At 42.5% G+C, this 13,049-nt stretch overlaps 1 protein-coding gene across 1 annotated transcript in view; it reads left to right on the forward strand.

The window, feature by feature from the left end:
* The window catches only part of LOC126175492 (phosphoserine aminotransferase-like), a 73,461-nt gene extending 62,786 nt beyond the window's left edge, over positions 1 to 10,675 (forward strand). Inside the window, 2 exon segments of the mRNA XM_049922314.1 lie at positions 9,446 to 9,991; positions 9,994 to 10,675. Of these exon segments, the coding sequence (XP_049778271.1) occupies positions 9,446 to 9,991; positions 9,994 to 10,373 (926 nt within the window). The 3' untranslated portion in view covers positions 10,374 to 10,675.
* Positions 10,676 to 13,049: the final 2,374 nt, after the last annotated feature.

Here is a 13,049-nt window from a genome sequence, read left to right on the forward strand (position 1 = left end):
CATCGGCCCTGTCAAAGAGGACGGAGGTTCGGAGCACTCCCTTGCCCTTGGGGTAGGAAACTCCCCTAAAGGTGGAAAATTCAGCAATGATCAACGGCATGAGGGTGCAAAAGGCAGTGGAAATCACTGCATTAGAGACAAACACTGTGCCTGATTTTAAATTGTTAGACATTTCCAGGGGCAGATGTGGACTCTGACCACAATTTATTGTTATGAACTGTAGATTAAAACTGAAGAAACTGCAAAAAGGTGGGAATTTAAAGAGATGGAACCTGGATAAACTAAAAGAACCAGAGGTTGTAGAGTTTCAAGGAGGGCATTAGTGAACGATTCACAAGAGCGGGGAAAAGAAATATGTTAGAAGAAGAATGGGTAGCTTTGAGAGATGAAATAGTGAAGGCAGCAGAGGATCAAGTAGGTAAAGAGACGAGGGCTAGTAGAAATCCTTGCGTAACGGAAGAGATATTGAATTTAACTGATGAAAGGAGAAAATATAAAATGCAGTAAATGAAGTAGGCAAAAAGAAATACAAACGTCCCAAAAATGAAGCAGGGAAGATTAGAGGACAAATGTAAGGATGTAGAAGCATATATCACTAGGGTAAGATAGATACTGCCCACGGAAAAATTGAAGAGGCCTTTGGAGGAAACAGAATCAGTTGTATGGATATCAAGAGCTGAGATGGAAAACCAGTTCTAAGTAAAGAATGGATGCAGAAAAGTGGAAGGAGTGTATAGAGGGTCTATACCAGGGCGATGTACTTGAGGGCAATATTATTAAAACGGATGAAAACGTAGATGAAGATGAAATGGGAGATACGATACTTTGTGAAGAATTTTAGAGCACTGAACAATGCCCCGGGAGTAGACAACATTCTATTAGAACTACTGAAAGTCTTGGGAGAACCAGCCCTGACAAAACTCTACCATCTGGTGAGCAAGATGTATGAGGCAGGCGAAACACCCCCAGACTTCAAGAAGAATATATGAATTCAAATCCCAAAGAAAGCAAGTGTTGGCAGGTGTGAAAATCACCAAACTATTAGTTTAATAAGTCACGGCTGCAAAATATTAACATGGATTCCTTACAGATGAATGGAAAAACTGGTAGAAGCCGATCTCGGGGAAGATCAGTTTGGAACACGTGAGTCAGTACTGACCCTATGACTTATCTTAGAAGATAGATTAAGGAAAGGCAAACCTAGGTTTTATCATTTGTAGACTTAAACAAAGCTTTTGACAGTGTTGACTGCAATACTCTCTTTCAAATTCTGAAGGTGGCAGTGGTCAAATACAGGGAGAAAAGGCTATTTATAATTTGTACTGAAACCAGATGGCAGTTATAAAGAGTCGTGGAGCACGATAGGGAAGCAGTGGTTGAGAATTAATAAAATTATCTCGGGCTTCCAGCGGCGTCAGGTGGTTCAAATCCCACGAGCTTTCGACCGTTCTCTCCTCAGTCATTGTCAAGTGGTAAGACTGACTGCTGTGTTGCCGTGGCCGCGTCGTTATATAGTCGCATTCCTGGTTGTGACGTCACTATAGCTCAATTCTTTTATCTTGGCGGCTCGCGCATGCCCGCCCAGACGCGGGAGATAGCTGCGTTGCCAGTTGCGCACGACGCACGCGCCAATAGAAGCAGCGCCATAGTATAGCATAGTTCGCAAGCTTACGTGTAGGGGGGAGCGTGCAGTTCATGAAGTAAAGCCACCACGGCCGCATTAACCCTTTCGCTGCTACAAAGACGTGCTCCCTGCATTCCGCGCTGTGCGCGATTTTGTCACTGCACTGCTCGCCTGTGCAGACACATCGTGTTCCGACTGCTTTGACACTCTTATCAATCGATTCCACAAAAACTATTTGGCCCAAAAATTAGATTTTTACACATCTTCTTGACTGATACCTTCCCCCCATAAATGACTTAATTTTGTTTCGATGTTCAACGCAGTTATTATGCAGAATTAAATACAGTAAACCATTGCACGAAATTTTGAAGAGTTTGCAGAGGTAAAAGTCCATAGAGTATACTTTCCGTATGGTCGATTTTAGTTGCCACAATGCTGAGAATGAAATGTGGACAAGATACCTAAATTTCATATAAAATTTACTGTATAACAATAGCTCATTTAAATACCACATAGGTGTCGTATGTAATATTGAGAAATATTCCGTCTTTCGCGACTGTAACAAAAGTTTTATTTACACTGAGCACGTTTGGCTTTATTTTAAAGCACTTCAATCAATCAAAAGGAAGTAGACAAAATACATTAAACAAAACTGTGGACTTACAAAAACGTTGGGACTTGAATATACCGTCTATCAGTGAAGTGCTCTGAGCTATGTCAAATATAATTTTTGTGTGTGGCACACACAAACGTCATTTATTTGCTAAAACACTGATCTGCCAACACAAACGTTGAATGTTGTGTTACCGCAGCACAAAACTATGAAAGGTGACTTGGCAATGGAGGAGACAAAATACTGTCCACTGAAGATGCTTCAAAAGAGAGAAACGCGTCTGGTCTAAATAAGTCCCTTATTACAGTTGCAGAAGAGGAATAAATTTCAGTACCATTGGTAAAACTGTGACTGTGGAACAAAAACAAGAAAGAGAACATGAGTACCATTGTGTATGTGCCATACCTTTCCTTGATTGAAGTGCTTTAAAATAAAGTCAAACGCGTCTGGTGTAAATAATACTTTTATTACAGTCGCGAAAGACGGAATATTTCTCAATATTACATACGACACCTATGTTGTACTTAAATTAAATGAGATATGGTTATACAGTAAATTTTATATGAAATTTAGGTATCTTGTCCACATTTCATTCTCAACATTGTGGCAACTAAAATCGACCATACGGAAAGTATACTCTATGGACTTTTACCTCTGCAAACTCTTCAAAATTTCATCCAATGGTTTACTGTATTTAATACTGCATAATAACTGCGTTGAACATCGAAACAAAATTAAGTCATTTATGGGGGGAAGATATCAGTCAAGAAGATGTGTAAAAATCTATTTTTTGGGCCAAATAGTTTTTGTGGAATCGATTGATAAGGGTGTCAAAGCAGTCGGAACACGATGTATCTGCTAGGGCGAGCAGTGCAGTGACAAAATCGCGCACAGCGCGGAATGCGGGGAGCACGTGTCTGCAGCAGCGAAAGGGTTAATGAAGAGACAAAGCACTAGAAATTTCAAAAAATTGCATTCAAACGAATATAATTCGTGAAGTAAGGCACTTCGATGTTGCTTTTAAACAATGAAAATATTAAGCATCGCTCAAGGTTTGAACTCATCACCTTTCACGCAGCAGCCAAACACCTTAACCATTACGCTAACGCACCGCGTCCGACAACAAAATGCCATGAGGACTATAAAATGTCACGCAAAATACTGACAAACACTGTTGGTATGACTACGAATTACTCACGCTTCGTCGAAGTACAATAGGAAATAAACAATTACCGCTGTTCTTTATTGCGAAAAAGCGGTTCGTGAGATTGATACAAACATCTTTCCTTGCTATCGCCTGAATTAGGAGTCTCATTGCTTGTTTGGTTTAATTAATTAATAGAATATGAAGCAATTGGTATAAAGAATGCTTTTTCCAAACTTTCTATAAAAGAAAGTCTGCTATCAAGACATTGCTTTTGTTGTACTACTTTATTTATGACTGAACGTTTCTAAAACTGGAGACACTCGTCCATGCTCTGCACTGCAGTTGAGATGTGGCAACGTCGTTCTCTGTTCATTGGATGACTGTGTTTTGTGACGTCAGATGCGCAGAACGAACCTAAACTCGGCCGCCAACATAAATGATGCGCACTTTAGTGCTCTGTTCCTCGCCATATTTGGTAATGTTTTCATCCCGCGTCCGGCGCGCCCGTTTTAACCTCGCGATGGTCGGGTCCCAGGCTGTGCTGAGCTGCAAACCGCCGTGCTTGTTGATGGTGTTTTCAGAGGGTCTTTTTTTTCCAACAGCTTCTTTTATGACGCTATCCCAAAATGCCTTCGTCCTCATAACGACAGACGTTTCGTCGAATAGAATTCGGTGTCCATTTTCTAAATCGTGTTCTGGATAGCATAGGCGTAAGCACCTCTCGAGTTCCATCCGGCGTTGCTCCACAGTGCGTACTGTTTGACCGACGTAGTAACAGCCACACTGACTTGGTATCTTGTACACTCCAGGCCATCTAAGCCCTAATCGTCCTTCACAGGCCTCATGAGCTCTAGAATTTTTGTTGGGGGCTTGAACACCGATGAAATGTTATATCTCTTCAGGAGCCGGCTAATCTTTCGCGACACTGTACCACAGAAAGGCCAAAACGCAAGTTTCTTGCTTTCTTCTTCGGTGGTGTTCTCATCTCTGTTAGTGTGTTTCTTGCGTGTCACGCCAGATATATCCTGTGACACCTGTCGGTGGCTCTACCCGTTTTCGCGGAAGACTTTTCGGAGGTGTCTCAGTTCTAGCAGCAGACTTTCAGCGTCTGAGATGACTTTAAACACGATTCAGAAAGCCACGTTTATGTGCCGGATGGTGGTGGCAGAGAGCGTGCAGATAGTCTTCTTGAAGTCTGTGGTTATTTCGAAGGTCTCACACATCTACACAACGCTGGTGACTACTTTGAAAGACAGTAAACAGGTGCAAACATGTAACTCTTTTGTATCGGTTGTGAATAAATAGTTGCCACTATTTAAGTTCCAACCCTTGTATAATCGTTGGGGGTGCTCGTTAATTCTCTCACATATTGGGGCGTGATGCCGGTATGCGTAAAAATTCCACTATCGAGGCTTCGGAATGTTAACTGTATACAGCGCGTCTGGTAGTAGCAATTCGGCTTCTCTTCGTTGTGCCGCTGCAACGCGTTTGACGCTCATGTTGATAGTTGATGACAATCTTCAACAAGCTTTATATTAGAATTATGCATGTTCCATATGATGATGACTAAGTAAACTATCCCTTACCACGAAGTAACAACGAGCAGTCAGAGTGGATGAAACATCGTCTACACATTACAAAAAAAAGTGTATTGCCGGAATATTTTATCTGTTGACCGCCAACATTCATCTGCAAGAAGGAGTTGTTTAATATGCAACATTAAGAAATGCATAAAGTTGCGATCAAAATAAATACAAGCATTACACTCTTAAATTACTTATATAATAACATTAGGAATGCGAATAGCTTTAAAAATCTCGAAAATTATTTGCCTTTAGAAACTAAAGTGATGTAAAGAAGAATAATGCGAATTAATGCTAATAGCACGTCGTAGCAGAGGAGTTCAGCACACTTTATTAGGTAGTGGATCAAGACAAAAGTAACAAGGTTACGCAAGGTACCAGGGGACTGTTTACCGTGCAGTGGATGTCTAGACGTTGCTCCATACGAGTGAAAGCGATTATCACGTAATTTTCTTAGAGTCTGGATCTTTACTGAGTTGTAGGAGCGTTAACTATGAGGATAAGTCACACCGTGACAAGAATAAAGTCATGTAATTAATTAATTAATTTTCGTTTTGGTTGTTTACCGTTACACCATATCAGTTGTCCGAGTACATATTAAAATCCCCTCGCCACAGTATTGTAGCTTGCCTCTGGCCGAACCTAAACAAAATTGCGCAGCAAGTTCGTAAAGCGGAGATGGAATGCACCATTTTTTTTCTTTTCCTGTAGCTTCCTATTACGGTACTACGGTACAGGGACTTCAGTGTATACCAAGACTGCAGACATGTACCTGCTAATAAAGAAAAAACTTTACTTATACGTGGTTGTATTCAAATTTTATGACTACCCATTATACTCGGTTGTCGTGAACTGTAATAAAGCATTCCGTCTTCAGGCCACAAGTGGCCCTTCGGGACCTTCCGACCGCCGTGTCATCCTCAGTTCAGGATGCGGATAGGAGGGGCGTGGGGTGAGCACACCGCTTTCCCAGTCGTTATGATGGTATTCTTGACCGAAGCCGCTACTATTCGGTCGAGTAGCTCCTCAATTGGCATCACGGGGCTGAGTGCACCCGGAAAAATGGTAACAGCCCATGGCGTCTGGATGGTCACCCATCCAAGTACCGGCCACGCTCAACTGCGCTTGACTTCGGTGATCTCACGGGAACCGGTGTATTCCCTGCGACAAGGCCGTTGGCACCGACCTGTTATATAAGAAAACTATAAATTACAGCAATCAAGATATATAAAAAGTGTGTAAACAGAAACGTTATTACTAACATTCGTCAGTGAAGCCTGATGCGAGGTTTCGTCGCCGGCCGCTTCAGTCCGGAACCGCGCTGCTGCTGCGGTCGCAGGTTCGAATCCTGCCTCTGGCATGGATGTGTACGATGTCCTTAGATTAGTTAGGTTTAAGTAGTTCTAAGTCTAGGGGACTGATGACCTTAAAAGTCCCACAGCGCTTAGAGCCATTTGAAACATTTTTGAGGTTTCGTCCCCCTGGGTTCAGACTTTTTTCTAATAGAATTTCCTTCGGTTATTAATGTCATTACATCCTGTCATTAGTACTACATAAAAGTATATGCTCATTTTACAACATTTTACTGCATTTAGCTTTTGGATACACATTTTTTGTCACCCAAAAGTAATTTCTACAGTGCTCTCATGTAATAGCAAGGTGCATTATTTTATTAAGGCTCTCAGTTACTTATCTGACTTTTTTTTTAGCCATTAGTCATCTGACTGGTTTAATGCGGCCACGAATTCTTTTCTTGTGCCATCACTTTCATCTCAGATTAACAATTGCAACCCACATCTTCTATTATTTGCTGGACATATTCCCATCTCTTTCATCCTGTTGAGTTTTTACCCTCTGCAATTCCCTCTGGTACCATGGAAGCTTTCGCTGCTGTTTCAACAGATGTCCTACTGTCCTGTCCCTTCTTCTTGTCATTGTTTTCCGTATGTTCCTTTCCTCGCAAACTCTGTGGAGAATTACTCATTTCCTCCCTTACCAGTCCAGCTAATTTTCAACATTCTTCTGTAGCACCACAGCTCAAATGCTTCGATTCTTTTCTGTTCCTGTTTTCCCACAGTCCATGTCTCAGTGCCAGAGCTGTGCTCCAAACGTACAATCTCAGAAATTTCTTCCTCAAATTGAGTTCGATACTACTAGACTTCTCTTGGGCAGGAATGCCCGTTTTTGCAGTGCTAGTCTGCTTTTTACGTCCTTGCTCCGTCCTCCATGGGGAACATAGCTGCCACGTAGCAGAATTCTCTAACTTCGTCATCTTCCTGATCCCCAATTCCGATTTAAGTTCACCGCTCTTCTCATTTCCGCTACTTTTCGTTCCTTCCACCTGATGTCGATTTGCTCCCAGTTCGTACTCTGTACTCATGCCATACAACAGATCCTGTAATTCTTCTTCACTTTCGCCGGAACTGCAATGTCATCAGTGAATCTTATCACTGGCATCCCTTCTGTGGTATCGCAGCCCGAGGAGGTCGAAAGCCCGCCATAATGCATGGTCCCAGACGACAGCCGCTAGGTGGCGCTCCTAATACCGTATTCGCCAGCGCTGCTGTCGCCGCCTCAGCCCACGGCACGGACCACGCTCCACGCGCCAGCGTATCGGCGCGCGCGACCGCGCTATAAAGCTAGCGCTGCAGGGGCACGTGTAACAACACTAACGTTATACTATTGTATATATAATAAATTTTTTTCTTCTGAATTTCATTAAATTAGTATAATCGAGGTTCCGATTTCATTTCTTTTTTGTTTCATGACATTATGTTGAAGAAGCTATAAACAATTTTCGACGTAAATTTTAATATTTATGTTCAATTTCAAGTAAAGTTGTAATCGGAGGGAAGTGAAACTAATGTTGAAACTACAGTAAGATGTGAAAGTTGTAATTGTATGACTGGTCCATACGTAGGCAATGCATTAGGATAAGTAGAATGTAAAACCTTTGGTGAATACGCTGTCTGTAGGGGAGCGGTAAATGGTGGAGGCAGGCGAGCGCGGGAAAATGCACACGGGCGCGGTACGGCATAACGGGCTCAGCAGTAGTAGTCGGAGTTGGGCATCGATCTGCGAAACACGTGCTGGATCGCGGAGGCTCTCCTGGAAAAAGTGGTTTCGTTGAGCCTCGGATGCGCTATTTCCGACGTCTATACAGCATGGCAATATTCCATAGGCACTAAATGGAAAAGAATTGCGACGCTATGAAGAAGTAAAGTGACGATATTTCATGAGCCATTGCTGTAATTGTACGTGTGCTTTGTGCCTCGCCATCTCGCCGCCTGCCGACTGCCTCATCGATACGAACAGGTTGAAACTTTTAGTACTGTATTCGTGTGGACCAGTGTTATTTTTGCTACATACTGTTCAATAACAACTTAAATTTTACCAGAACTGTCCTATCAATTAATTATCCTCACAACTAACCTAGACAGGGTCCTTTCCAAATGTTGTGCAATCCGAGTATCCCAAGATGAAGATTTAAAGTTTATGTTAATAATAATTATCTGCAGACCTATCTATGTTAGAATGATGTTTAAAGAACTTTGTTGTTAATGAAATACTGGACGAATAATATAGGTCTGACCAAGTTGGAAGATAATATTGAAATTGGTTTAGTAATGAAGTTTATTTAAATTGAGACGAAAATAACGGTAGTTAAATGAGCAGGAAATAAGACAAAAAGAGTGGTAAATCATATATTGGAAATCTACAATGCTTAAGGCTCTCAATGATCAAACTTTCACTAGAGTGACCATAACAGTTTCAGGGTCCCCCCCCCCCTTCTCCTTTCTTTCTTTTCTATTCATTTTAATCCTGAAGTGTACTGAACTGCTTTGACCAGTAAAGTTATAAAACCTAAATTTATCAGTGTTTTACCCTTCTTAAAATTGACATTGTATGTGTGTTTCAAAAGTGCTGTTTCTAGGGTAACCTACGCCCAATTTCAGTCGGATCAATAGACAAAACGCTGTTTGTAGTAATCATTATAGTATAATGTTGTGTATTTATAGCTTGTCCAAATTAGTACAGAAAGTGAAAATATTAGTTCAGTAGATTTTTCTGGTTCTAAAGTTTACCATATAATGCAGTATTACTACGTGTTGTTATGCTTGTACGTACATCCACTTGTACAGGAAAAAAACTCACTTAATGCCTAATTAGGCTGGCGACCGTATTATTAACAATTGGTAGCATCTGCTGTGTATGTTTCTTGTCCGCCCAAACGTGTAGTTGCACTTTAGACTTGCTTGACGTATCATTCTTGTTACTGAGTGGGTGTAAGTCCGATTTGCCTCCATTCAGGTACACGCGGTCAACATATTTACGAAAATCCTTTCTGATAAGGTGAAGCCCGTCAACTTACCATAGTACAGGCTTTAAAGAGTTAACGTACGCGAGAGCGTAGACGTTACACACGGACCATGTAATATCATCAAACGAGTGTCCGCTTTTATGTCCGCCCCCGGTAGCTGACTGGGACCTCTTAAAAGTACCAGATAATTACAAAACATTTTTCCTACAAGGTGGCGCAACAGGTATATTTTCAGCAGTTCCAATGAACCTCATGCCATCCGGTGGAAGTGCTGATTACATTGTGACTGGAAGCTGGTCAAGCAAAGCAGCTAAAGAGGCAGCCAAGTATGGAAAGGTGGATATGGTACTGCCAAAGATGATTGCGTACAACGACATCCCTAACCAATCTACATGGAAGCTCAGTCCAGATGCATCATATGTTTATTATTGTGCCAATGAGACAATACATGGTGTCGAATTCAGGTACATTCCAGACACAAAAGGTGTCCCACTTGTCTGTGATATGTCTTCAAACTTCCTTTCAGAAGAATTTGATGTGTCTAAGTTTGGGGTGGTATTTGCTTGTGCCCAGAAGAATGTTGGAACATCAGGAGTAACAGTGGTGATAATCCGTGAAGATCTCATAGGAAAGGCACAGCCAATAGTGCCAACAATCCTGGACGTCAAAATCAATGCACAGGACAATTCAGTGCACAAAATTCCGCAATGTATCCAATTTACATTATGGGACTCTACCTACAATGGATTAAGAAGCAAGGAGGGGCAGCAGCAATGGGTCAGCAAGCCCAGCAGAAGAGTCGCCGCGTCTACGAGGTCGTCAACAGCTCTGCTGGCTTCTACAGTCTGCCTGTTGCTGAACACTGCAGAAGCCGCATGAATGTGCCATTCAGAATAGCTGGTGGAGATGCAGCTTTGGAGAAGAAATTCCTGGAAGGTGCTGAGGAGAGAGGCATGCAACAACTGAAGGGCCACAGGTCTATGGGTGGCATCCGGGCATCACTGTATAACGCGATCACCATGGATGAAGTAGAAGCCTTAATAAAGTACATGACTGACTTCCAGAAGGAGCATGCAAAAAAGTGAAAGCTACTCAAGACAGCTGACTGATACTATATGTGCACAATACCTTCCGATTTCATGCTGCGATATTTATATTTGAGATGGTGAAAGTTGCATCCAGATGTAACAAGGGCAGCTACAAGACTCATTTACGAAGTAAACGTGTTTGTGACGATCCATTACTTCCCGCTCTCTCTTATCCTTGAACCGAGTAACTGGTAATTTCAGCTCATTCCTTTGACTTTGTACAAGACAAGTGCATCAAACTTTTGTATTTTTATTTGCATAGTCTGCAAGACAATAAAGCGAACATGTTACACTTAAAAAAAAAAAGTGGTCAGCGTGACAGACTGTCAATCTTAAGGTCCCGGGTTCGATTCCTGGCTGGGTCGGAGATTTTCTCAGCTCGTGGATTGGGTGTTGTGTTGTCGTAATCATCATCATTTCATATCCAACGACGCGCAAGTCGCCGAAGTGGCGTCAAATCGAAAGAATTGCACCCGGCGAACGGTCTGTCCGACGGGAGGCCCTAGTCACAAGACATTGTTTTTTTAACATGATATATATATTTCAACTGCCGAGTTTAGCTCTATAAGCTGGCTACCCTAAACAAGTGTCTGATGTAGGTCGGTGGCAAGACTCTGTCATCCACGGAGCGTAAAACACTTATTCAGGCAGAGGCCCTAGACACAAAATCCTCATATATTTTCGCCTGTTTTTGCGTGAAAATTGTCAATAACTGCTACCTATTTTTTTTTTACAAAATCATCTCTTATTGTCATCTTTTATGTATTTTAACCACCTTTAAATACAGGTTGTATCAAAAAGAAGCAGCCGATTCGGCACATCAATATTTCTTAAACTAACATACATATACTACGAATTTTGGTTTTCAATAAGCGAGAAGCTCAAAAAGATTCTTTTCATACCTTTTCATAGGTGTTCAATATGCCCCCTTGAGATGCACGGCAATGTCAATGGGTATCCAAATTGTTCACACACTGCAGCGAACATGCCTTGAGTTACAGCTTCCACAGCTGCTGTTATGCGATGTCTCAGTTCATTCACTGTAGTTGGTAATGGAAGCACATTTTGTCACGGTTCGGCTTCCCCCGTCGGGGGTTCGAGTCCTCCCTCGGGCATGAGTGTGTGTCTGTTGTCCTTAGCGTAAGTTAGTTCAAGTTAGACTAAGTAGCGCGTAAGTTTAGGGACCGATGACCTCAGGAGTTTGGTCGCATAGTCCTTACCACAAATTTCCTTTCATAAACCCTCACAAGAAATAATCACAAGCAGTAAGATCTGGTGACCTTGGAGGCCAGTAATGCAAGGCTGAATCATTTAGTCCAGCGCGATCGATTCACCGTTCAGTAATCCTTTGATTTAAAAATTCCCGCATTTACAGCTGCAAGCGTGGCTGTGACCGATCCTGTTGGTAAATGGAGTCATTCGAATCAGTCTCCAACGGTGGCAAAAGAAAGTTCTCAAGCATATGGAGATATGTTCTTCCTGTAACAGTGATCTCGGCAAAGAAAAATGGACCATACACTTTTTTCCCGTGAAACTGCGCAAAACACATTAAATTTTGCAGAGTCGCTCTCATGCAATGCAACTTAATGTCGTTGTTCCGTACCCCATATCCCACATTATGACGGTTCACCTTTCCATTTACTGGGTGTTTCAAAAATGACCGGTATATTTGAAACGGTAATAAAGACTAAACAAGCAGCGATAGAAATACACCGTTTGTTGCAATATGCTTGGGACAACAGTACACTTTCAGGCAGACAAACTTTCGAAATTACAGTAGTTACAATTGTCAACAACAGATGGCGCTGCGGTCTGGGAAACTCTATAGTACGATATTTTCCACATATCCACCATGCGTAGCAATAATATGGCGTAGTCTCTGAATGAAATTACCCGAAACCTTTGACAACGTGTCTGGCGGAATGGCTTCACATGCAGATGAGATGTACTGCTTCAGTTGTTCAATTGTTTCTGGATTCTGGCGGTACACCTGGTCTTTCAAGTGTCCCCACAGAAAGAAGTCACAGTCCGCCGCTCGTGGTCTCGCGGTAGCGTTCTCGCTTCCCGAGCACGGGGTCCCGGGTTCGATTCCCGGCGGGGTCATGGATTTTCGCCTGCCTCAAATGACTGGGTGTTTGTGTTGTCCTCCTCATTTCATCATCATCCAGGAAAGTGGCGAAATTGGGCTGAGCAAAGGTTGGGAAATTGCACGGGCGCTGATAACCACGCAGTTGAGCGCCCCACAAACCAAACATAATCACCAGAAAGAAGTCACAGGGGTTCATGTCTGGCGAATAGGGAGGCCAATCCACGCCGCCTCCTGTATGTTTCGGATAGCCCAAAGCAGTCACACGATCATCGAAATATTCATTCAGGAAATTAAAGACGTCGGCCGTGCGATGTGGCCGGGCACCATCTTGCATAAACCACGAAGTGTTCGCAGTGTCGTCTAAGGCAGTTTGTACCGCCACAAATTCACGAAGAATGTCCAGATAGCGTGATGCAGTAATCGTTTCGGATCTGAAAAATGGGCCAATGATTCCTTTGGAAGAAATGGCGGCCCAGACCAGTACTTTTTGAGGATGCAGGGACGATGGGACTGCAACGTGGGGCTTTTCAGTTCCCCATATGCGCCAGTTCTGTTTACTGACGAAGCCGTCCAGGTAAAAATAA

Source organism: Schistocerca cancellata, chromosome 3 (assembly GCF_023864275.1).
Source record: "Schistocerca cancellata isolate TAMUIC-IGC-003103 chromosome 3, iqSchCanc2.1, whole genome shotgun sequence".
Taxonomy (NCBI): domain Eukaryota; kingdom Metazoa; phylum Arthropoda; class Insecta; order Orthoptera; family Acrididae; genus Schistocerca; species Schistocerca cancellata.